The sequence below is a fragment of the Grus americana genome, chromosome Z (assembly GCF_028858705.1).
Source record: "Grus americana isolate bGruAme1 chromosome Z, bGruAme1.mat, whole genome shotgun sequence".
NCBI classification, from domain to species: Eukaryota; Metazoa; Chordata; class Aves; order Gruiformes; family Gruidae; genus Grus; species Grus americana.
The window spans coordinates 45,208,819-45,235,354 of record NC_072891.1 but is presented as its reverse complement, the minus strand read 5'-3'; the positions used below and the strand labels follow the sequence as shown (position 1 = coordinate 45,235,354).

The window sequence follows — 26,536 nt, the reverse complement described above, 5'->3', positions numbered from 1 at the left end:
ACATCTGGAGCTGGCATTATTGTAAACAGGAAAAAGGTATGAGAGCTACTTAGCTTAGAGGTTTATAAATACCAGATATACACATCAGGAGGAGGTTGGCAGGTTAAGAAAGGGCAAGTGCAGCTCTGCAATAATAAGCGAGTGAGAGAGACAGAAAGAGAGGGTATGTGAAATTATTTATGGGAAGAACATTTTTCATTTTTGTCTGAGAAAATTTTAATTATGCTCTTTATTGGACAGCTGCTCAATGTGGTGGGAGAAATCTGCCTTGGTTTATATACTGCCACAGTTTACCTGATTCTCTTTGCTAAAGCACTAAAAACACAAAGACTGGGACCACCATGGCAGTGTGGCAGAGTGCAGAGCATCAGCTCCACAACCCTCCCCAGAGCACCACAGCAAAGTCTTAAGCCGCATCCTGCAAGCATTTATGCACAAACTGAACTTTATGCACTGTGATTAATTTTTCTCACATCATGTGGGTTTCATTCCAGTACACAAAACCAAACACAGACTTATGTATTTTTAGGATCAGGACCTACTTAGCACTAGTCGGCTGTGATTTAATGCATCTGTACTTAATGTGCAACTTACTAAATGTGAGAGAAGTGTGTGTTTTGGTACAGTTGGGTTTTTCCCCAGAACAGCATGTATGTTGTTTCATCATTAATGCTGAAAGTTAAATACTCTGCAGTCACTGATGTTTATTTAAACAATTACAATGTTGTCTAATGCAGCTGGGAATAGAGGTACAGTAGCCTCATATTTAAAAGCATGGCCTTTTATATAACATTAGAGAGCTCCAGTGGGCATGTTGCCCATTTCTGATTCCCTAGCGGCTTCTATTCTTCACAGGAATTAATGTTCTAATCAAAATGCATCTGTATAACAATTTCCTTGTGCTGATCAAGTATCAGCAATTCAGTGATTACCTTATGCATCCCACTGCATATGCCAAGCCAGATTATTTAAATATCCTCTGGTAGAAGAGACAATGGGGCATTTCTAATCACAAAATAGCACGACACAAAAAAGCTAAGGTAAGAGTGAACATCAACGATGTACAATAAAAAGGCAGAAAAAAGACCACCTGTTGCATTGCAGGAACATCCTTCTGTGGATTGTGCTTAGTGCACTAATCTAGATGTAAATGAGCATTAATATTCACTACTTAGGTAGTCCATGCATCAGTCTTTGCAACCTTAGAAGTTATGTGTATGCATATGCATATGCATATGCATGCATGCCCTCATGCACAGGTCAAGAAAGATTATGACATTTAAGCTTTATAAAGTTGGAAGCAAAGGTTTCTGACCTTGGCAGTAAGCGCCTAGACTACAGTTTGTGCTACGAAGCAATATCATTCAGGTAGGATACAGATAAGACGTAGCGTCCCTTAGTTGCAAGCCCAATGCTCACCAGCTAGACTGGGAATCTCTGGAGTGAGTTTGCAGAGAAACAGTTCAGACTTCCAGTGACACTTCAGATATGTACATTCATACCAAAAAAACAGGAAAAAAAAGGCAGGAACAACTTTCTCTGAAACACTTGAAGACCTTAACGTACTGATGAAAAATAGTAAGCAGTGCAGTTACTATTAATCATAATATCCTTTAGGTATTTTTTCAGTTACCTGCTGCAATGCTAATCATCATTGGTTCAAAAATCAACATTTTGCACATCCAATTCTAAAACTTTTACTAGGTTTGAAGAGTAGTAGCTGAAGTTAGGGATACAGTTTTTTAACTATTCATAGTTAATTATGTTTATCTCTTCCTATTTTTTCACATTTCACCTGCTTCTAACTGAACGTGAAAGAATTTATATGTGACATTTATAGTCCATCATGCAATCTTCCGCTCTACTTTTAAATATTCAACATGTTCTCTGGCTATAGAGCTTGAATTATACAATGACATTAAAAAAATTGAAGTTTTAACTCTTATCATTCTTATCACTTTACAAATATTGAGATTTCAAAGCTAGGTTATGTTCATTGCCAATACAATAAATTTAAAAGCAGCACATATGTGACAATACTGAGTCCTGCTTCTGACCCAGGATTTGTTTTCTCCCAAGAACACATTCAGTGCACAGGACTGGCCAAAGACCACTGAAATCAATGGAAAAGCTACTAATGACTTTGATGGAATATGGATCGGGCTTTGAGTGTAACACTACTGACTTCATTTACTCATCACAAGAGCTGAATTTGGCTTTGACAGACGTAAAGCGGTTCATCCCATGTACCTTTAACAAATTGCATACATTTTAACCCCACCCTTCCACTCCCAGGAATTCAGAGCGTTTTGTTCTGCTAGCTCTGTTAAGGAGCCCCAGCACTTGCACAGGTAAAATGAGTGACTGAAACACATACAATTGTTTGTACTTACAGGTGTCTGTCTTGAGCTGATTGTTAGTAATTCCGAAATACTGGGGATTTTCAATGACAGGAATCTTCGTCATCCCAATGATGACTGTGTCAGGACCCCCCTCAGAAGAAGACGGAGTGTTACTGCCATTTGAGATGTGGTGGAGGGGACTGGCTGAATCATCGTCATTGCTGATAACTGAAGAAGGACCTGGAGTTAGAAACAAAGATTTTCCTTTAACTCAGCACATGGTTGCCTACCTTCAGACAATTGCTTTTTTTTTTTTTTTTTTGACCAGCTTGTCCTCCATCCCCATAGTCAACAGCTCTCTTCGTGTGCCTTGTTGACCTTACCTCAGAAATTTTGTGTATCTTGGTGCAAATGGAGAACAGTGGGGTTTTTCCATTAGGAGTTGGAATGTGAAGTAAATTTTTGTACCCAGCATAGTCTGTCACTGGGAAAGATCTCTAAATTTGTTGAACTCCTTCTGTCATTCTCAGAAATAAGCTATGAAATTCATTCATTAACTTTTTTATCTTATGCCCTATTTAGATCACACAGCAGGAATTGCCACAAATCTGGAGAATATCTGCCGTCATTTTGAGGTGGCATTATAACAAGAAAAAGACACAGAGGAGATGGGCTCATCCTGATGTGGGAAGCTGGTAATTTCTCAAAGACAACATGGTTGAGAGCCAAAATTCAGGGGACAATTTGAACAGTCACAGAAGGTGTGGAGCAGACACTGAGAAGACTGATGGGAAAGACACATCCCACCTTACTGCAAAATCTGGGATCACTGCAGAGGGGCTCATTCAGCCCAGAGGAACATCCCACTAGCTTCCCCACCCATACCTGAGTCCAGTCACCTTCCAGAAAGAGGTGTATTTTGATCAGTAATTCAGTGACAGTTCTTGTTTTGTTTTCCCTCTGTGCTTTATATTTTTAATGAAAGTGCCACAGAGATAAAACCTTGTAAATGGGTAAAAAATATTCCTGTTTAGCACAGTATCCCACCTCTGTGAGCTGCAAGGGCCTTTGATGTAACAGGAAGATCAGTGCAGGTAACATTTGAACTCTCACTATCTAACCCTTCCATTTAAATTCCACATTACATCTTCCAGTTTACGTCCAGTATTCAAAGAAAAACAGAATCACCATTTAACAGCGACAACATTTTGCCTAATATGCCCACTGAAGAGCCAGCAGAGATCACACACGTCACATTTCACTTCCGTCTCCATCCATGTTAACCAGGGGTTTTGGGGTGGTGTTCACATCTTCTAATTGTAACAATCAGAGGATGATGCTAGAAACAGATGGAAAAATTCGCCCTCTGAAGTTCCTATACTGGAACAGCATCCTCAGATGACGCCTGCCTTTACCCTGTGGGCAGCAGTGACAGGTGGGGTGAATGTGCTCCTGAAGAAGGGGGCAGCAGAGAGGACTTTGAGGACAATGAAAAGCTATGTTTACTCCAAGTCGCTAGTCACCCAATTGCAAAATGCTGGAGCCCCAGACTGAGTTTTAGGTTGGACAGAAGGAACAATGCAGAGGCAAGACAGAGCTGAGTAACCCGCCACACAGATGGCATCTGTGTCTGCAGGAGAGATAGGGGCAGCAGAGAGACAGAGAATGGGGACCAGCAGGAGGTCCTGTAGACACATCACTGAGGATGTGAGAGAAGCTGGGCAGGATCCACCACAGCACACACAGAATTAAGGAACAAGATGAGAACTAGGACAGTCCCAGACACAGCAGCCAAGAAAAGGGCAGCTTTATAGAAAAGAAACTCTTACTCTTTTGTGGTTCACTGTATGGCTAGCAAAACCACTTTATCATTACATGGCGTGGCTCATAGGAATAAATCTTAAATAATTTGGCATGTGGCTATTCAACCCCGCATTTAGTGACTCAAGTGTACTCCCACCCCTGTCCTGCTTTCCTCTCTCCCCAGTTGGTTTAATGGTGCATGAGGGAAATGTTCTCATAGTCTGAAAAAGTACTTCCCCCCATAGCCTGAAACATTAGAGGTAATTTTTCAAATACCTTGCACTTCACTGGAAAGTCACTGTTGACAAATGTAACTGAAGCCTAGATCTCTGCAATTTATCAAGTGAAATACTAATACCAAGGCTGGTTTTGTCGTTACTGATCACTGAGATCCTCAAAAGATTGATTCTACTAGGAAAGCTGCCAGGATTAAGAGGTTTTGGTGAAGATTTCTCTAATGAAGTGCAGAGCCTAACAAACTGTGGGAAAGGGTCCCTCAGATGGCACGCAAGATACGTGAAGTCACAACACATTTTTCAGGTGCATGACAGTTGTGTGCAGTAGCATTAGAGTACAAACCCATTTAAAACCATATTCAATTTTTTCTAGGCATCATCCTCATGTCTCTAAACTTTCTGAAAGTCAAGCTAATGACTCCAAAAGGCAGGCCTACAAATGTACATTTTCTTCGGAAAATAAAGTCCCTTTATACTAATATAGCTTTAGTATGAGGGTCAAATCCCTTCTCTTACAGCAAAAGGGCAAATTCTCTTGGCTCTGTACTTTAATAGAGGCATGTCTCTAAGTTCTTTTCAGCCCTGCTGTTCTCTGCTGCACAGAAAGAGGCTCTTTTGTCATTGTTTGCTTCCACCACACATGTGGTGATGGCAAGGAAAAGTGACCATTACACATTTCTTGATGTTAAAGTGAGATAATGACTAGAAACTCATTCTATTCATCAAATCATTTCTCCACTGGAGCACTACTCTAAGACTCAATTTTTTATGGTGAACTATTTTTTTCAATCAGTAGAAACCACAAAGTGCTGCAGGTGAAAAGTAGACAATTGTTCTATAAATCTCTTTACTCAATTAGGCTAATTAGTGAAAACTAGTCCTCCCTGTGGTATGAAGCAGGTTCCAAGTATATTCAGCTCTCTGATGCAGGTGAGGAAAACCTGGAAAATGAGGTAATTTCCAAAGCAGCGCCTGGCAGTACGAAACAGTTTAAGAAAAATTCAACTCTGGGAACTTTGTACTGTGTCAGTGATCCCTCTCACTTATTAGCAAAGTAATCAACTCATGCAATGGTCTTTGGAAGTAGTTGTTTGGGTTTAAAAATCTTATTTCCTGTATATTTCTTCTCTAATTAAGACAATGAGAACTCACAGATGGAAATTTTTGTATATCAGAGGCAGTTGAGCTCACATCCTTCCAAACTTCCCCTTTTCTGGACCTTTTTGTCAACATGAGCAAACTGGTACATAAACTCTTTCCACACTTGCTTATTTGCCAGAATATGCACTTACCGTAAAGTTACATTTAATTGTTTGAATGCACTAAGCTACATTACAATTACAGGCAAGCACTGCAGCTGGCTATGACTGATATTCTAGTAACGCAAAACCATTTTCTGTGACGAAGGTGAGGCCACCACCTGTGCTGAACTCAAATTGAAGGGTAATTTCTTAAAGCACCTTTAAGTACAGTTTTGTCCAGATGAGATGGGGTCACTGAATTACTTGTCAAAGGCAGAATGAGTATGATAATTACTGTCAGTCACGTATTACTGATTTAGTTTTTTATAAATCTGCTGATGGTTTCACACCTGAAATCTGAAAATTTTAGACAAAATGTCATTGGTGGGAGTGAAAATCATGGGTTGTCAATAGTCATTAGCTATTGCCAATAGCTGACTCACAGTCAGGTTGAACTGTTAAGAAAACTTCAGAAGCCTTCTCCACCTTCAAATGTGCTGCCCAACATCTTCACTTGATTTCATTTTTAGACTGTATTTCTTATCTTAAGAAGATACAAGCTGGAGGCAGATAAGAAATGGTAGCCTGCCTTGGAGAAGAAACATGAGAGCTATGCACTGCAGGGCTGAATTTCTCCTCTCTTTGATGCTGAGCTAAAAACCTCTCCATTCTGCATCACCTGGGCCCAAGAAAAATCCCTTCTGTACACAAAAAACAGCAGTTCTCTGAAAAAGTGGTGACATATAAGAAAACCAATTATATTTGAAACTGACCAGCTATAATAAAACCAAAATACCTCCCACATTCCTAGGTTGTTAATGACCTGTGGCACATGATATGGGGAGAGGCAGAAACAGCAAACTTCTCTTACGGAAAACTGGAGACAATCAAACACTGCTGGGGTGGGGTCATGGTTTGCCTTCACTAGTGCCAGCACTCCCCTCTGAAATATAACCCACTTCTGAGCTACCTCTTGAATGGCGCATCTCTGCACTGTCCTTAACCTTGGTGGTGCCAACAAATGTGAGTTTCCTTAGGTTTAGAAATAAAATTTAATAAAAGTATTTCCAAGGCATGCTGCTATTTCTGGCCAGAAGGAGTTTCATTATTATGAAACACAGACTTTCCTGCTGCTCCAATCACCATCAGAGTTAATGCAGTTTTAACATGCATGCTATCAAGACTTATCTACACTGCTACTTGTTGAGGCTACGTTTTGCTTTGCTAATACTTAGGTAGTATTCCACTTAGCAGTATTTCTGCTAATACTTAGGTAGTTGGCTGTGGCAACATATCTGACTACCGGCTGCCACTGGAATAATCCACATGGCAGGGGGGTTGGAACTAGATGATCTTTAAGGTCCCTTCCAACCCAAACCATTCTGTGATTCTATGACCGACCTGTGTATCAAAGTACAGACAGAGTCACAAAATGAATAATAGCATGAGTCAGCTAAGCAGGCTCAGACAAAAAAATAAAAAGGAGATGCTCTCAAATGCAGAATCAGAAAGAACATATGGGTTTAGTTTGCACCTGGCATGGCCTTGCAAGCACATATACTCAGACTTTAGTTTAGATGGTCACAAACAAGCACTGTGTCCATCTACTTCTCCCTCTACCTACTGTGTCAAAGATAAAAGCAATTTACTCTGCATGTTTGCTCTCCAAGCTCTAACAAGATCTCTTGGAGGCTACAGTATCCTGCATCCTCCTTGCAACACAGTTCTGTGCATCGCACATCACTCCAATTACCCCTGAAGTCACTACTAATGGCTCAGGCACTCTGGGAAACAATAATTATCAAAAAACCAGCCAATTTTAGTTTTGCCATTATAGCTGTGTAGTTACAAGGATGCATCTGCTTAGTCAAGTGTTATGAGGCAGCTCAGGTAAGGAGGATTGTTTATAAAGATGATTTTGTGCTGTGATGCCTTAATAACCATGGCTCCTTCCACGAAAAATGACATTGACTGCTAGGAAGATTTCTCAGCTGACCTTGCACTAGCATTGGCTCTTCTTACTTCCTCTGGGAACAGGGGTCAGTCTGTGCTCGGACATGCTAATAGCACACCATCAAGTCAAAAAAAGGACAGTGAGTACATGTCACATCAGTCAGCATCACCTCTGCTGAATTTCAAGGTCATACTGAATCTTCTCTCTTTTTCCTTTTGGGAGGGCTGTATTTTTTCACTAGTTAAATACCTTGTTCTGAGAAAGCAATTACACAAGATTTCTTTTCCCATGAGACTCCTGTATTTGCTGTAGATTCTAAATTCTTCTTTTCTGCATGATTAAAAGGTAAGTTTTATGCTTCAGCAAGAACAGACATTCAATTTTTCCTGTTATCAAGCTAGGATCCAGCTTTCTTACCAGAACAGACATCTTTTTAGCTTAACTCTTGAATCACTATCTTATCTTTCACTCCCTCTGGAAGACAACTCATCAATCACAGCTTGGCACACTTTTTTCTGACTAAGGTGCTGTAAGCTTTACTTTGAATATTCTTTTGCGTTCCTAAGTTCGACAACTGTATGGAACAGTGATATCAAATCATGTTTATGCAATTATATTAGAATGTATAAGAGAGCCCAGTATAATAGAAAGTAATACAATTATAGAAACATTATTTTATATTATTGGTCTCTTAAAATGCTGCATGCTGAATACAGGGAATTGAATTAAAAGGCATAAATAGAACACAAGGAAAAAAAATCAAAGCTGGCTGAATAAGCTTCCCAAAGAAAAGAGTTTAGTCTCACTTTGCTTGGTGGAGCTGTTCAAAGTCAAGTCAGAATCTTCTGCAAATCTAGAGTGGTCTTATCAAAATGATTGTCTTTGTTTTGCAGCTGCTGATGCTTTTAATGAGGAAAGTTCAAGGCAAGGTGCTCCTATGCTTTCTCAGCAGTTCAGCTGTGTAGAGCGATAGCACTTCTTGCCTCTCCCCTCCTTCTTGTCTCATATCCCCATCCCTGACAGCTCCCCAGAAACAAGCCATCAGTCTTAGCCTCAGTGAAGTCATCTCAATAGTCACTTGTCACCCTCAGCTGCGAAACGCGTATTATGCGATTAATCGTCCTTTGCTTGTAGTGGAGAAAACACAAGAATAAGATCACCCCAAGCAACGTTATACTCAAGTCCATCCTGCTGAAGCACCCTGCTCTTCACACCTCGAACGGTGCATGTCCTTCTATCCTGGTGCAGCACACCGAGCCAAAAATCACACTGTAGACATTAAGTCTGTGACTCAGAAAACAGACTTGCCAGGCTTGGGTGTTTAGAGGATAAATAATTTCACATCTTCTGACAGGTATCATTAATCTGTTTAACTGATTTGCACCCACCAGTGCTTGTTTAAGCTTGTACTCAGTTGCTTCTTGATATATGAGATGAGAAAAACTTTCTGACACTATCCAAGTTGTTCAGTTCTCATCCAAGAGCATGCTCCTAGGAAGTCAGGGGAACCAGAATAGAGAGCTGGAGAACCCCACACACGCACCCAGCAGGCAAATGCCTCTGTTCCCTATCAGCGTGCACTTTTAACAGTCTCTGAATAACAGAAGAAAGGGGGCTCCTTGGAGGTCTCTTGCAGGAGTAAGTGGCTTAAAATAAAGGTTTAAACTCAAGAAACAGCCCTTAGGAGTCTGTACACTTACAACCATTACAAAGCAAAGTGGGCGCACTTGTTTGAAAATCATGATGAAGCCACACCACTTTGACCTAAGGTTTCATTTGGGTGATCAAGAATCCAAGATGGTTTGCTTTTGTTTTCATGTGAAAAATCAATGTTTTGTCTTTTCTTGTTTGTTGCAGCCTCACAAGATGACTAAATTGTGTTGTTATCACTGTATTGCTTTCATGCAGAGCAAATAAATTACAGTGCCAGATGATTTCCTTTCCTATGTAGAATAATTTAAGTAATGCATACCTTTCAGTCTAATGAAATAATAGGTATGTTATTCAGCTTTACAGTACCAAATTTACAGTTTTACTATGTGTCAAAAGGTCAGTCACACTGAATTAAATGCCTTTCCCCTAAAATGCATGTTTCTCTTGCTGGAAAACTTATTCCAAATGCCTAACTCCTGTAGAGAGCAAAAAACAGGCAAACTGGTAATTTCCTCTGAAATGACTGCACACAGATTTTAGCCACTCAAGTATTTCATCAGGCCTTTTTGTTGTGGCTTTGAATCTAAGAGCCACAGCTGCATATTTGTTTGCTTCGGTTTAATTCTGGAGTATGATTGTGAAAGAATCCCAGCCAGTTTCTTTCAGCTGCCTTTCTTCTCACAACCTTGCCTATATTCCCCTGTATGCATGCATTCACACATCCTTTTATGCACAAGCCTAGAGCATTCCAGAGGTCATAGTTGCTGCAAGGGAGGTTTCCAAATAGGGAGGACTCCCTAGAATAGCCTAGGGGAAGCCTTTATAACGCTAGTCACTCCTGAAAAGCCATGCGACCTACAGGATGCAGGGATAAAGACACGGGTATCTAGGTCTGGGACAGACTGGCGAGGCAGTTCACCCAAGAAACCTCCTTTGCAGCACTGCAAAACCCTGTAGGAAAAAGGATGAGGTCTCTAATACACACTGGATTTGCCTGGACTGTCTGTGCAGGACAAAAGGTGCTTGACCCCTCTCTGCCCTGGCCTCACTCCAGGGCCAGCTCTCCCCAGAGATGCCATCAGCAAAGCCTCAGTCTGCGGCACAAAGGTTGCCAATTTCTTTCTCCTTTCAGCTAAAATGGGAGGCATTTGTGGAACAGATCTCACAACTGCAATCTGGTACACATCTTCAAACTCTTAATCACCATAACCAATAAATCCTTACAGTTCGTCCTCGGTCAGGTACGTGCTACTATTACTCCTAATTTGGAGCCAAGAGGAGGAGCTCTGCGCAGCTTGCTGATTTGCCCAGCACTGCAGGTGGGATCTTTGTCAAAGTCATGACCAGGACCCAGGAGTCACTGCCAGCCCCGGCTATTGAACTACAGGGCCCTTTGGGACTTATCGCCCACCTTCAGCTGCAGGATAAATGGTGGCCATACAGCTGCCCACTGCTTTGCGGACACGTTTGCAGTATCTGCAGCTCAGATGATGTGCTCTGTCATAAAGAATGAGGAATTTATGGCCTCTCATTATTGGTAGTCAAATGAAACACAGACCTGAGACAAAAATATAACAGGGATGTAGTATATTAATCAATACGAATATGTGAGCCAGAGAAGTAAGGATACAAGGCAGCAGAAAATGTGAAAGAAGGAAAGAAAAAATGATTTATCTTTTTTAATATAGATCACCAAGACCATTCATTATAGCCACCTGCAGGTTTGGATATCTCGGAAACGTGGGTAAAATTACAATCCTTCAAAAATTCTACAGTGAAAAATCACTGCAATAAGAAAAAAGATCAGCTGGAATGTGCTTGTTGGCATCAAGTAAAAAAGAATAATTCACCCAAAATTAAATCCTTGTTGCCTTTCATTTAATTTAAAAACTATTTAATTAACAATCACTTCCCTTCACACTTCTCATAAATAATCCAAATGTTAGCATTCCCATACCTAGGGCTGGGAATGAGGTCCTCTGCTGTCTAGAAGATAAATACAATGTGTACAGAAGCAACAAAAGTTCCCCCATGCTGCTTTGGCAGTCAGTCTTTACCTGAGAGAACAGCAAAGCTATTTGGAGTAGTCAACTTGAACAATTTTCCAAATTCTGTTTAGTTGGACATGGTTAGATGATATGGCAGACACACTGGAGAAATGTTCCCTGATATTAAACTTGTATTTGGTGTTTGGGTACTTTTTTTTTAAAAAAAAAAAAGCATTACTAATGAAACTACTTCCCTTCTTTAAGCCCTCCAATTATTTCTTGGGAGTACAGTGATGCTATCTACAGGTCTCTCCCATCCAAGCAAATCAGCTGAAAACATGATATGGAAAAATCTAGAAATACTCAAGGACCTGAGGAAAAACTAAAGAACTGGGAATTCTTTTATTCTAAACAGAAGTCTGAGGAGGTACACGAGCATAGCCTTATAATGGAAGGGAACAATCTTTATTTCATGCCTATGCTGGATAGGAAGGAAACGTTGCATTACAAAAGTGCATCAAGAAAGACTGAGGTAAAATGTTAGGAAAACATCCTCAGGTACTGGAATTGCTCATAAAAGACTCAGAAATCTCCACTTCTGAAGATCTTGAAGCCACATACGGAAAATATCTGTTGGGAAAGATAGCTGGTACAGGCTTAGGACAGAGAAGAATCTCCCAGGTCCCCTTTCTGCCCTAATCTTCCATCATGACAAAATGATAGACCTTGAATGGTCTTATGGAAAACACTTTGGGTTCTTCAGATGTTGACTTATGTCTATTCCAAACTGAATGAGAACTGTAGCTCAACAAATACATAGCATATATCAATATCAGTATATACATTTCACTGTATTAGCAGGTTACTTTTCCAGGCTGCAGAATGAAGACAGGTTTTGTCAGGTGAGAAACACACCAGTGATGTACAAATCCAGTCTACAGTGGGTTACTCCGCTAGAACACAATTTAACTGCATTCTTTACATAAAATTGTTTTAGTGGGGTTTTTCCCCTTAATTGTGTCTGAAGTTTTCATTAGTGGAAGTGACACTATACCACAAATTCTTGTATCATTTTCCACTCTTTGTGAGTGGAAGATTTTTATAGGTCCCCAAAACTGTACGAATTACGAAGTCAAAACTGTCCTACATCGAAATATACCTCTCAATTTGTTCTCAACAAGCATTCCAGCACAATAGTTTCCAATTCATTTTTTCATTTACAGCCGACTAGCTAACCTTAACATGACAATCTGCAAAGAAGCAGAACTAAATGATTATACATAATCAACCCAAACATTATGCTCAAATTATAAACAACATCTGCAGAAATCTGGTATTGCTGTTTACTCAGCTTTTACTGAGATGATCTTGCAGCCCAACTAAAGTTTTCTTGGACTGGCACTGACTTGGACTGGTTCCTCTTCATGTCCAAACATTCCTCATCCTTGAAAAAAAAGGTTTTGAAAACAAAATTCAAAGGCCCACCTACACCTGAAGAGAAGGGCATGGGAAGATGGTGAACTAACACTCGACTATCTATCTCTTGTCAAGTAGTTCACTTTCTCCTTGGGTGAACAGGCTTTGGGTCCTCATGGCCCACATTTTGCATGTGCTTGGGAGGCAGTAGAAGGCTCTGGCCTTTGAAAGAGGGCTGCTGGAAAGGCAGGAGGCTTCAGCACAGAAGACAGGCTGCCCAAAACTGGCCCTCCGTGAGCACAAAGCAAGCAATAGCTTACTTTCCTTCCTAAGCATCAATGCCTGACATTTTATTCAAATTTATATTAAGACTATTTAGCAATAATGAAACTGATTCCTTTTGTATCTCTGCCACAGCAGCCATTTCAGTGGCTTTCTCTACAGTCCCTGTCCTTGTTCCTAGGGCACTCAGCAACTATACATCTCCCCGGCCTTCAAACAGACATCACTGCCTGTGCTCAGAAAACCTTGCTGGCTGGCAAAAGACTGGCCAGAACCTTCTTCTGGAAAGATTTTTCATGCTCAGCAATCATGTATCACTAGAAATTCTTGTGATACCCAGCCAAAGCATCTGCCATGTTCTGCAATGTGGAATAGCCTTAGCAACAGACTCTAGCATCTGGAGGTTTTGTGCATCTCTAAGAAATCATAAGGAAAAGCAATCACTTTCCATTAATCACTTTCCATTTCCACAGTTATAGACTTCTGGATTATGTTCAGTTAGATCTTTTGGGGCATTATTTAAAAACCAATTCACCTTTGGAGATGGGAGGGAGCTGAACAGACTGGAGGAATATCCCTGCCAGTACAGCATCAGATCAAAGATGACGAATTGCCTCCGAACAACACGCTACTTTCCCCAAGCACAGATTCCTAAGGCAATGAAGCCTTACATACTCAAAACCCTCTTCAAATGTAGATCTAAAAATTACTGCAGTGGAGCAAATGACATGCATGCATAGAAAGGCAACAAGTCAAATTTATGTCCCAGCAACATCACTCACAAGCTATGGAATTAGCTGCATAAGTTGACTGACTTGCCTCTAGATGTTCATCCTCTACTGCCATTTACCAACACCTCCTCCTCCCTGCCACATGATGCCTCATCTGCTGGAGATTCCTCCTGTCACCTCTCTTCTGCCAGCTTTCCTTGAAATTGTTTCTATGGAAAGCAGGAAAATGCCCCACGCTCAAAGCTATTTGCACCATACCAGCCGGCTCGTCCATCCCAGAGGTGGCTGCGCTACAAACTAACCTCTGTTTTGCTACAGCAGATTTGAAAATGGACACATTAATTGTAAAACTGATCACAAAACTGGTCACAAAACCATAATGAGGTTTTGCTAAAATACTGGAAGCATCACTGTTTCTAGTCTGCAGGGCTCTAAATAAAACAGTGTTTCTCTTTTTCAGGATGCCACACATAATATTTTCATAAATTACTTCTGCTGCTTCTACTACTTCTGAATACTTTACCAAGTATTCTCCTCTAGCTTTTTTCTGATGTGCCACCTCTGCTTATTTACTCACCTCCTCCTTAATGAAGAGTTTTGCCTCTCTCTTCCTTAATGATTCTCTCTTGACCACCTGGCTAATCTATCCTCTCTTTTTCTAACATCTCCCTGGATTTCTTAACTCTGCAGCTTCCTATCACCTTGTAATATTCAATTCCCAATTGTCCACATGGTCTCCTGTGATGTTATAATTTATATGTTAGCATTAAATAGCATTAGTACTTGTTAGACTCAAGAATTTCAGGGTGACACTCATTTATTCTCAGTGTAACTTCCTCTTTTACCAAAAATTCAGTCATGGCTGTTTCTTAGCAACAGATTTATCAGAACAGATTTGCATGGATATCAAATACTCTCAAAAAGAAACTGCTAAAGGAAGCTGGTAACATAGCCTTATTCCTGACCACCATTAGAAGCAAATACTATAAAGCAGAATAAAATGGTTTTGTAATTCTGTATGAATCTAATGAACACGTGTAGAACATTAGCACCAACTCAAGAAGAACATATAAACTTCCCTAATTAGTGTATCTCTAAGCTGATCTGCAAAAATAATCTTCTTGCCTTCAGAGACTGCAAACCAAAACAAAGCATGCACAGCCACAGTCCTCTTGCACTGGACTAGATTCAAAATTGGAGTCTGCAATGGTCACATACAAACAGGTCTCAAAGGACCAGACTGCAAAAGGCAGACACATGCGCTTCCCACGTGCATGAAAAATGCACACCCTCACTTCAAGCGCACCAGTACTAAATAACAAAGGATTGGACTTCAGCGCAGAAATGCAATCACTTAATATTTAATTCTCTGGAGTCCCCACATTTAAGCCATAATTTCAGTAAATTGAAAGTTTTTCATTTTCACAGTCTTCAGAAAGAAACCATTTGTCCCAGAGATTATTCTACACATTACTTGACTTTGCCAGATAAGGTTCTTTTTTTTTCTTTTTTTTTTTTTACCCAAAATAATGTGCTAAGCTTCAACTAGCTAGTTCATCAAAAATGTAGAGAAAAACAAATCTGAGAATAGGGTGAAAGAGTGAAATCAAACATGAAGCATGAAATCCTATAAACAAAAAAAGTGAAATAGCAATATTGAGAGTCTAATTCCCTTCATCTTAACATAAACTGAGAGTAATTTATTAAATTGACAATGGTGCAAAAATCCCTATGAACGACATTGAAATCAGGACTGCTGTCTTTGTATTAAGAATGATGACAACCTTTTCGGCAAAAGAAGTCTTGCGCTGCTGTGGCACTTGGTTGTGTCACTAAAAGGCAGCATCTATAATATATGGCTGGACATGAATTATGTTACCAATGGGTTAAAGTAATAGATCTGTATTATTCCCAAGAGGCAATGCCAAAAAGGTAATCGCCCATATTTGTACCACTACATTATAGAGAATGACAGTTTCATGTCTTCCTAATGTTTAACTGAAAATCTATAAAATCCATTTCTCTTTCTCGCTGAGAAATTAATATAGGACCAAAACCTGAAATTCCAACTCCAGTCATGCTCAGACAAAACTCCCACTGAAGTCAGTGGGAGTTTTGCCAGGGAAAGGATTAAAGACGGTATGATTTGCTGCATGCTACCAGAAATATAAAAGCCACAGAGCTAGGTTTTCATTACAGTGCTACGGGGATTGCTAAAATTAGCAAGATTTTGGTCTTTCACCTTTCAGTCACGCAGTCGCGTGGACTTGCAGAGGAGGGATGGATGCGAGGCGGACAAGCCAGCTTGCTGGAGAGCGCTTAGTGCTGGGCTGGGAGCCAGCAGACGTGAATCCCTCTTGCAGTATCTCCCTTCCCTCCTCCTCTTCAAGGCCCAACAAGAAGCAGAAAAGGGGCAAAGAAGCAAGCCTGGATCCTTAGCAAACGGCACTAGTTGGAGGCAGTGCAGCACGCCCATCATCACAAAAACCTACTGAAGCCATCCACCCTATCTGTGCCATTCCAGCACTGGGAGCACACCTGGGCGCACACCCCTTTGGGAGGCTTTAGGCTGTGCTCTGTGCCACAGAGATAAGACACCTCTGAAGAGAGATGGCAGGAAGCAGCCAACACATTAACAGCTTCATTTGGTTTCTGCCGGGGTGGCTGGACTGCACCAGTAACCAGAGGAGCCCGTTACCCCTAGGGGGGTAGCCTTGCTCTGCAGCGAGGGGATGCCACACTGCCTTCGGGTCCTCGGGTTTTGCTGGCTGCTCCCTCCAGCTGGTCATATCCACTTGGTCATATTACCTTAGATAGATATAGAGACTCACTTAAAATATGAACTCATGGTTCATCCACTGAGTGGCTGGGATGGCTTTGTTCTCCAATACAGTTTCCAGAGGCATTAGAATTTGGTTTGTTAAGACAGTACCAACTTTCCTTCCTTTACCAACCAATTTCTCCATGTTTTTGTGATGTGGTAGCAAAACCCAAGGAACAAAGAAGGTATGACAACTTCAAACAGCTAAGTTATCTAACTAGCCTGCTAAATGAAGCAAAAATTGAGTCCTGAGTTACTCACTCATTTAATTTTTTTATAAGAAAGCAAGAATGACATAGGATCTCAGTACAGATGTCGTTTTTAAAATAAAACTTCAAGAGTTTACAACAGATTTCTGATGTTTGGTATCACCAGCAATGCCATCTGGCACCAATTTCATTTCAAATTGCTAAGCAATTATTGCTAAAAAAAATTTACTAATATTCACATCCAGGGATATTTCTTAAAATGCTTAATGAAAAAATATATATTTAAGGACCACCATCACTTGTAAAATAAAGATCAATGCAGTACTAATGATTCAAACACCAGCATAAAGACACTGGGGTCCTGAATTTAAAATAAGTTAGCCATGTTGAATTAAACTCACTGAGCTGGGTTCTAAAGCAAGTTCCAAGGTATATATCATACATAAACTCATTCAATACTAGTAGTAAAAAATGAGATTACTTTATTCACTCTGTTAGTAAAGCATGACTAAAACTGTAATATATAGCACTGTTTTACACTTACATAATCCCCTAACAGATCACAGAATCACAGAATGGTTTGGGTTGGAAGGGACCTCAAAGACCATCTAGTTCCAACCCCCCTGCCATGGGCAGGGACACCCTCCACTAGACCACATTGCCCAAAGCCCCATCCAACCTGGTCTTAAACACTTCCAGGGAGGGGACATCCACAACCTCTCTGGGCAACCTGTTCCAGTGCCGCACGACCCTCACAGTGAAGAATTTCTTCCTGACATCTAATCTAAATCGACCTTTCTTCAGCTTAAACCCATTACCCCTTGTCCTGTCACTACACTCCCTGATAAACAGTCCCTCACCATCTTTCCTGTAGGCCCCTTCAGGTACTGGTAAGCCACAATTAGATCTCCCCGGAGCCTTCTCTTCTCCAGGCTGAACAACCCCAACTTTCTCAGCCTGTCCTCACAGGAGAGGTGCTCCAGCCCTCTGATCAGCTTCGTGGCCCTCCTCCAGATCATTTTGTAGAAAAAATGAAACTACAGGTAATACAGATCTTACACAAAATCTGGCTATTATGGATTAACCACCACAAAAACTTACAGTTTTGGAATTAAAATTGCATTCCTTAGTTTTGTAGGCATTTTCTTTCTATGTTAAATGTCTGGCAAGACCTAAGATGTTTACTCCTACAAATGTTGACAGACAGTGAATTTCAAGCTTTAAAATTTACCATTCCCAAATAGTAGGGAGTAGTAGTACTTACGAATGGCAAATACTTAAATTGGTCTCTTAGCTGATGTGAATTGGTTAAAGGATCTGACTCATACCTTTCTCAGTCTCTACTGATTTTGAGTTCCTCGTGGTTTTGCATCCCATGCAGATATATTCATTGCTGGACAGATTGATCTGTTAGCATTTTACAGTCACATGACATAAACATAAACGCAACGCAAGGAAAGACATGGGAGAATCAGGCTGCACAAGCTGTGCACTTGCTATTGCAATGTGTAGGTAGCAATGACAAAAAATTTCAGAATTCTAACGAAAGCAGTTGCACATTACTCAGGGACAATTTAATGTGGTACACTAACAACCCTCCCTAGAATCCTGAAAAAGATGAAATTACTTGAGTAAGAGAAGGATGTGACTCCAGGCAGGACCACACACGCATGTACAATTTCTCCTGTCTGTAAATGCAGCGATGACAAAAATCTCAGATGAATAAATGCCCCTGATTTATTTTATAGGGGAATACAGTGCTGTGCTCTATCTGGGGTCAGAGCCAGGGCTCTGGTGTAACCAGGCAAGCATCTGCACAGACTTTTTGCATTCTGCAACATGCAGATGGAATTCCTTATGAATGCAGTGAGTTAAAACTACATTTATATTCTATATTAAACAAATAAATCTCACAGTAGCCTGATTTATGGCACCCGAAGCAAGACCTGCATGTCTCCAAATGGGGAAAAAAAACATCAGTAGTTTTTCAGAGTTTCTGCTCCCCTCCTAGAGATGATCAAACCCTTTGTAATTAGACTGATGACAGGATAACTCAGTCTCTCTGCCATCAATCCTCAGCCTCTCTGCTTCATCTGCCAAAGGTTGCCCTTTCCTGGCACAAGTATCTGTCCCCTGGCAATGACTGATCAAACTGCTATCATGGGGGCCATCTACAAATCACTAGCTGCTCTCACCATGGGCAAAGTTCAGACCAGAACCATGAGCAAAAAATGTTAGAGCCCCACAGATAGCAACAACTGCCCCCAGAGGCAACACCATCACCTCCTAACCACAGGTAACAACTTCACCTGGGTCCCAGGGTAGTTGATTTCAATAGCAACAGGGTTATATATACATTTAGGTTCCAATGAACTGTGAAGTAGCAGCAGGGAATGGAAACTTGGCATCCTTGTTAGAAAGGAAAAGCACTTATAATAAATCTTTGCCTTCCTCTTGAAGAGGCACGTGGCCCTTCACACTTTTTTTAACACAGTGATGAGGAGTGATAAAGTGCGAGTCTTTACCTAGATAGAGATTATGCCAACTCCCAAGGGAAAACCAATGCTGACATATGGGAAAAGGTAACCTCTTATACCACACAGCAAGTAGAAAGCTGGTCTCCGTGCGTTCTGCTTCAAAAAACATACCTCAAATAGCTGGTGGTTACTGGAGAAAGGAAATGCTCGGGCAATTCACAGTCAGCTTACCTGGTTTTGATACATACTTTCATAAGGAAACAATTGCAGAGTTGATGATTTTGGTTGTATTTAAAAAAACATTACATGTATTGAAAAATGAGACAGCTGAGCAATTAGTAATAACACAGAGTTACTGCTTGTGTGGCAGAAGCTTTCACAAGACCCATAAGGCACTGAGATACCTATCCCTGGGCTACTTGGGAACCAGAAGACAGACTTCACCAAGACAGGCAGACAGCTGTATTACAACACAGAGGTAGTACGTCAGACTGCCAAAAAAATATTTTTGGCTTATAAAAGATAAAACTAAGAGAGAAACTAACTTCCTAGGTCTTTCATCTAACCATCTGACATTAATAGAAAAATCAAAGAGCAGGGCTTACCATGAGGAAGCCAACACTGATATTCTTTCACACTTTAACTTTTGTCTCTCTCATTTAAGGCAACATACACTGTTTTCAATCTGAATGAAAATGGGAGTCTTATGTAAATATTTTCTTCTACAAAGCACAAACCTATCAAGACTTCACATTTTGTTCTAATAGTTAACTTGTACAGGTACATATAGCCCTTGGATTTTTCCTAGGAGTCTGAAGACATTTAACAGAAGTGAACCAACTTTTTATGACTATGCATTACAAGTGCACTAGGAATTTCTGACATGGCTGCCCTATTGACCATCTGGGGCTGAAAAGTGTGAGCTAACTTAAGCTCTAACCTCAGCATCATGCTAGGTCTCACGAGGAAGCATTAAAATTGGTTACGTGGCATGCATCTTTAGAAAAAGGGGAATTATGGTTTAGGCAGCAAGGTCTATGCCGGGATGTCTGCTGGAGTAAAGACATTAGAAAAACTCAGCATGTTCTGACAACAAACTGAAAGAAATGCTACCCAGCCCTCGGACAAAGGTTTATATAGAACTAGCTGTTTTCTTGGATCGTGTTCTCTGAGGCAGGGATGATGCATCCATTCCTGAGGCATCATCGACTTCCATGCTGTAGACACTGAAATTGTGCTAAAACCCTTCTGGGGAAAACGTGGTGACTCTTCAGTGGGATCATACCAATCATCAAGAAACTGCACAACCAATTGCCCATCTGGCTGCAAAGAGTTTCACCACTTTCTATTCTTGAACATCTCATACCTAATATTAACTATTAAGAGTTATTGAGAAAATATGATCTGTGGTGTCATTGATATGTGGTTCCCAACACACACTGACATCTTTTGCTTTTGCCTATCAGCTCTCTTGGGAAGGTGTCATGGATAGAACAGCCAGTTGCATACTTGGCTTCTTCCAAATGCGTAAATAGCACAGCACTTCCATGTGGTAAGAAAGTCATTATACTCTTACTTGTTCTGAGACACTGTTTGAGATTTTACTGATTACAGTTGCAATGTACTAGGGAACTATATCTGAAGTTTGCTACGATAAAAAATTAAGACACAATAATGGCATCATAAGAATGGCATAATGGGAATAAACTATGAATTTGGAAACAACAGTAGAAAAGCAAATTGATTAAATAGAACAAACAAGTGGCTGTTAAATTACTGTTTTTCAACTACCACAGCAAGCTGTTCATATTAAACACAGTATCAATTCATACACCAAACAAGAACTCTAATCCGAATTAATTTTCAGCTCTCTTTCAAATGCACCCTTCTATTCTCTTTACCCACTTTTGTCTTTTATCACACACTATGAACTGCAGTTTTACATTTTGAGGGGTTTATTTTAGTTGAAACCCCATTCTCTGTTTATAGACCTTAATGACATCTGGCTCCTTTACTGTTAAATCTGCTCTGATAATGAAAGTCCTAGAGCTCTGGATAGTAACTCAGAAGCCAAACAAAACTTTATCATTTAAATCTAAAGTATCTGTCACCTTTGACAACTAGCTAGAGAACACTTAGTTTAGAAACCTGCACATTATATTTGCTTTTTATAGGTAAAACACATTGCCAAAAAGGTCTTTCAATAGAATTATCTAAATATCAGAAACTAGGATTTTGTGCCTCTCTGTAACCATTCTCATGAAACTGCAATATACAAAGAACTGGTTATTATGTGCTCTGTATTGTTGCTTTAGAGCCTGATTACTAACATAATATAGGAAGAAACATAAATTACTCAACCTGCAAGGTGATCTTTAAATTAATTTTACTTTTAAAATAGTAACAGAATTATAAACTAACCTATTAAATGAACTTTTTATTCTTGCAGTATGTTAATGGAGAAATTACATGGAAATAATAATTTCTCAAGATACAAATATCTAATACATGCTAAGTTACAATTCATGTTCACTAAACAATGAACCCTTGCTTGCATCTTTACACTAATTTTCATTATCAAGAACATTAAGACTTTATGTTACTTCTTATCCTGTAGATTTCCTAATTTCCTGGGCAGTGTAAACAGCTATTTTCACTTTTGCCTTTACTCAGATTCATTTTTTGATTGTTCTCCCTAGACGATAACTTCTTGCTTTGCTGAGACTGCAAACCCTGTATCAGGGTATTTCAATGGCAAGTTTGCTACGACTCAAAAAATACCCAATACGTCACAATTTCAATATGTTCTTCTACCTGGCAAAGCATTTTCATGAATCTAATATTTTGTATTGTTTGAATACTTTCTTTAGAATAATTGTATCAACCAGCTTAATTAATATCACAATTTACCTGCAATAGCAAGACTTATTGAAAGCTTCTCTCAGGAAAAGAATGGACTTTTACATTGAGCCTGTTTCTTCTAGATAGTGAGAATATATCCAATTACCTCCAAAAGCATATTTTACATGGATGATGATAAAGAAGCGTATGTGTAAAATATACTACATGACATAACAATTGCTCCGATAAGTGAAAAATTTTAAATTCCCTACGAGCACACAAAACAGATTTGGTACAATGCTCAGAGATGCACTTGAGCTCCCAGAAGAGAAAAATCTAACCAAACATTTCAGAAGCAAGAAAATGAACATGTAATGCAATATCCACATCCGCTATACTCCAAATACAGCAATCAAATTCATGGGAAAATATTACATGCCCTAGTAAAAAAGCAAAAAAGGGAAAAACTTGGGCTTAAACTGTGACATAACCATTTCAACATTCTTGTGTACTCTGTTTCATTAGGTCTGCCAAGAAATCCAGATGGTCCAGGCCAACAAACAGAAGTCCCAAAGCAAAACACACCCTTCAAATCACAGCACTGATGTTTCCTCAAAATAGTTTGGAAAATCAGCACAGCTTACTTGAGTATTCAACCAACCAACTTTTTCTACTTTAAGTTTTGAGTAGATGAAGCATGGCCTGACATGTAAAACTTGCTGTCTTATGGCACACAGCCGAATATGTAGTCATTTGATCTGAATATATACACACCTGATTGAATGTACATGTGAAACACGTAAACATTTAAATTAAACTGAATAGAAATAAAACTATTGCAAACAGATTTTTTTCAGGGTGGAGGGTGTTTTTTAAATAGGGTATCCATTCAAGATGCTATAAAAATATAATTAAGGAGTCGAATCAAACCGTTTATCAGAAAACAAAAGCAATAATAAGCACATTTATAGCAACAGATAACAATGAGGAACTCCAAAATTCACATATTGTCCAATACACTTCACAATTACTAATGAAATACTAAATGTGATCAAATTACAGAGTGAAAGACACAATGATAATGTATTATAAAACTTTATTGGCCTGTTAAAAGTAAGTTACTCAAGTATATTTTTTGTAAGAATAGATTGTCCAAACTGTTATGGTAGTACTTGGGTATTAAAACAATGATTGTCTATTGTTCACAAGAAATGTTAAACAGTTTCAACATGAAGAGTTAGAGGGGAGAGAGAAAAGACTCACACGTTGCTGATGGATTACAGCAAACTTTTTTATGATGTGATGTTATGGTAGAAGGCATTTTTGTGCTATCATTTAGAGTATTACTTTTTTCAACATGTGAAAAATAGATTTTAGTAAAGAATGCTTAAGTTCTATACTTTGACACCAACAGAATGACTCTCTTCCTATTTTTAAGTTGAACCTGAAATCTAAGAAAAATCAAAGAACACAGGGCTCTGAATGGCAGTGGAAGACATTTCAAATGAATTTGCCAAAGACTCTGGTCTTGGGTTTTTGCAGTGGCATGGCAGCCCAATTCTGCTCTCACACTAGTAAAGCCAGTAACATCAATGAAATAGCCATGTTAAAAAAAAAAACAACCCTTGGGAAAAAAATCAGAATTTCTTTTCCTGTTTTGTGGACGTTACTGAGGAGTAAGCCCTGCACTGCTTACATCAAGGAAAAATCAAAGTCATCACAAGAAGGCCATGACTTCACCCTCTACTTGCTTGAGTATCAGATAGTTCCCTGAAATCCTATATGGTTGTTCTTGTCATTCCAGCCAAGGAACAAAGTTACAGTGAAAATGTGTATACGATGAGGAGAGTTTCCTCCTATATTAAGACATAATCTGCTTAGTAACACTGCTGTGAGTTGCTGCCTCTAGGGACTATGGGGGAATTGCCCTCTTCAAAATGAAAGCAGTCCGGCTCTACGCTGCCTGCAACTCTGCTCCAGGCCAGGACACGTGCTTATCCACCGCACTCTTTGCAGCTGCAAAAATATAGCTAATCATGGAAGGATGCTATTAAAATTAGAAGGATATGGCATGTCCATATCAAAACAATACACACTCTAATGTGGACTTTTTCAATCTATTTTTTTTTTAATGAAAATAAGTTAACCAGTTAACCTTGAGGCTTGATTAAAAGACAGTAACATCTTCTACAAGTTCAATCATACAGTCTACGTGTTTGTGGAATTGAACACCTATATTTATTTCCAAGTAATGCATCATTTTCTATTTTCACAGTAGACAATCTGTATGTACAAAAGAAAAACAGAACAAATGGAAGCCAACTTGAAAAGTTTTGAGATACATATTCCTATGGAAGTGGGACAATGAAATGGGCTATGAAACATGAAATACACAGTACCAATGTTCTCTGTGTGCCTTATAACGCTATATTTGTAGTTCTCGATACTTCCAACCATTCACGAACTCCTGCAGTCTAGGCACAACGTGGGCCTATATTATAATCTGGAATACTTTACATCATCACATAATGATGGCAAAGCCCTTCAAAAGGATATTCAAAGACCCTGCACATTTGGACCCTATGGAGAAAGCTTACCGCAGCTCATGAAGGAGGAAGAGGGAAGAAGAAGAAAACTTTCAGGTAAGCTTCTGGGGTTTTCTTTTGAAATGAACACTAATAAAATACTTAGCTGCCCAATCCATTAATAACTTACAAATTATTTCACATGTTAAATATGCAACTGGAAAAGGAGGGCTGAATTAAAAAGACATCAGAAAGGATCCATTTTTTAAATCTGTCTGATAACGGCTTCCACTTTTACAAACTATTTGCAAGTTCTGAAGCATTCAAACAGTTGCAAACAAAGTGCTAGTCTTCATGCTGATAATTAATTGTCAACTTATCATGGATGGCCAGGTGAAGGGACTGAGAACTGGACCTTCATATCAATGCTGTTGCATAAAGAGCCAGTAGGAAGTGTACTGGTCATTCCTACATGGCGAACTTCCGTAAGTTTTTTAATCTTTGAAAAACTGTGCTTAGGGATTGGCTGCACCCTAGGAAAGAAATAGATTTCTAGTGCTTCTGCCAGCAGTCAAAAAAAAGAGAGCAATTCCAGTGAGAACTATTTGAAGTGGAATTGTTTCCAACTAGCTGAAAACGGGTTTTCTTGGCACTGTCTGCTGCCTCCAAGGATCTTGCTCCCACTGAAAGGAATGGTTTTCTTCACTGCTGCATGGGAGAGATCCAGCTGGATAGTCAAAGGCAGTGGAAAGGTTGGGGACTGCTTTGCACAGGTTAGGGTGCTCAGACACACACATATTGCCATGCAAATGTGTCACAGCAGCCTCTGTCTGCCCTCGTGGTGAGATCCCATGACTCCCATCAAAAAAAACACATGGTGCCCAAACACTTTTCTTCAGGAACAGGCTTTGCAAGGTCCCCCACTTCGCCTGGCGTGGCAGGCAGCTGCAGCAAGCACAACACAGAACCCGGACTCTGCCTGGGAACAATGCACTCGTTTGCAGCACAGACCTGGCCACTAGTCAAACTTCCACCAAATTCAACGTGTACAGGTTTATTTAACAGACTGGATGTTACACCTTGCCTCACACCAAAATACCCCTACCAGTGCTTCTTCTCCAGTCCCCAACTAATCTGCCCATCAAACTGCTCAACAGCTCATCTCAGTACTTCTCTGAGTATATTAAATGTCAATTTAAAGTAAATTCTAGTATAAATAAAGCCCTTCTAGCAGAACATTAGAAATATGCTTTTATTTTAGTTTCATGTCTGGCACAGTGAAAAAATATAATAACTCTGCCTTTAGACATTTCATAGCCTTTTTTATTGCTCAGTGAAATAATATAAAAGCTTTTTAATGTCAAATCCTGGATGTTCAGCAACTTTTACCATGTTAATGGTTCCTGCATGATTCTTAGTCTGAGTCTCACTTTATTTTAAGGAGGTCAAGAATTCGTAATTAACTGAGCCCTTTGTAAACCAACACCGTTTGGGCAGATCAGAATCTCTACAGTTACAAGCAATGTCCCGTATAATCAAGCTTAAAGACAGGAGCTAGTGGGGACTACAATTTCCATGTTAAAAGTTTAGCTCCCTTAGCTTTAAGAGGCTCTGTCCACATACTGAATAGAAACCATTTTAGGAACATGTAGTCTTTTTCCATCAAGCATTAAACATCTTCGTGAAGACATTATTAGTAACAAATCATGTGCTGTAATCCATAAGGTTCTGTAAATATCTGCATCAAGTAATAGTGCACTGAGTGGCTAATATAAAAGATATAGTACAAAATATGTAAGAAAGATATTCTAATATATATAAATATATATATATTTCACTGGTGCATAAATCAGTTGTGATTTAGTAAAGTTACCTCCATGATTACATAAAATCCAAAATACTGTATCAGTACATGCTGAAATATTTGAAGGTCAAACCTACTCTGATACCATAAAGATGAACTGCAAAGTGCTACAAAATAAATTACCAAAAAATTATGTAAAATCCCCAATTAATA

At 39.6% G+C, this 26,536-nt stretch overlaps 1 protein-coding gene across 2 annotated transcripts in view; it reads right to left on the bottom strand.

Annotated features, from left to right (window-relative positions):
• Positions 1-26,536, bottom strand: part of NTRK2 (neurotrophic receptor tyrosine kinase 2) — a 210,240-nt gene that overhangs the window by 89,410 nt on the left and 94,294 nt on the right. For both annotated transcript variants that reach the window (XM_054809979.1, XM_054809980.1), the window contains exon 12: positions 2,394-2,582. In XM_054809979.1, the coding sequence (XP_054665954.1) occupies positions 2,394-2,582 (189 nt within the window). The remainder of the gene's footprint in view (positions 1-2,393; positions 2,583-26,536) is intronic.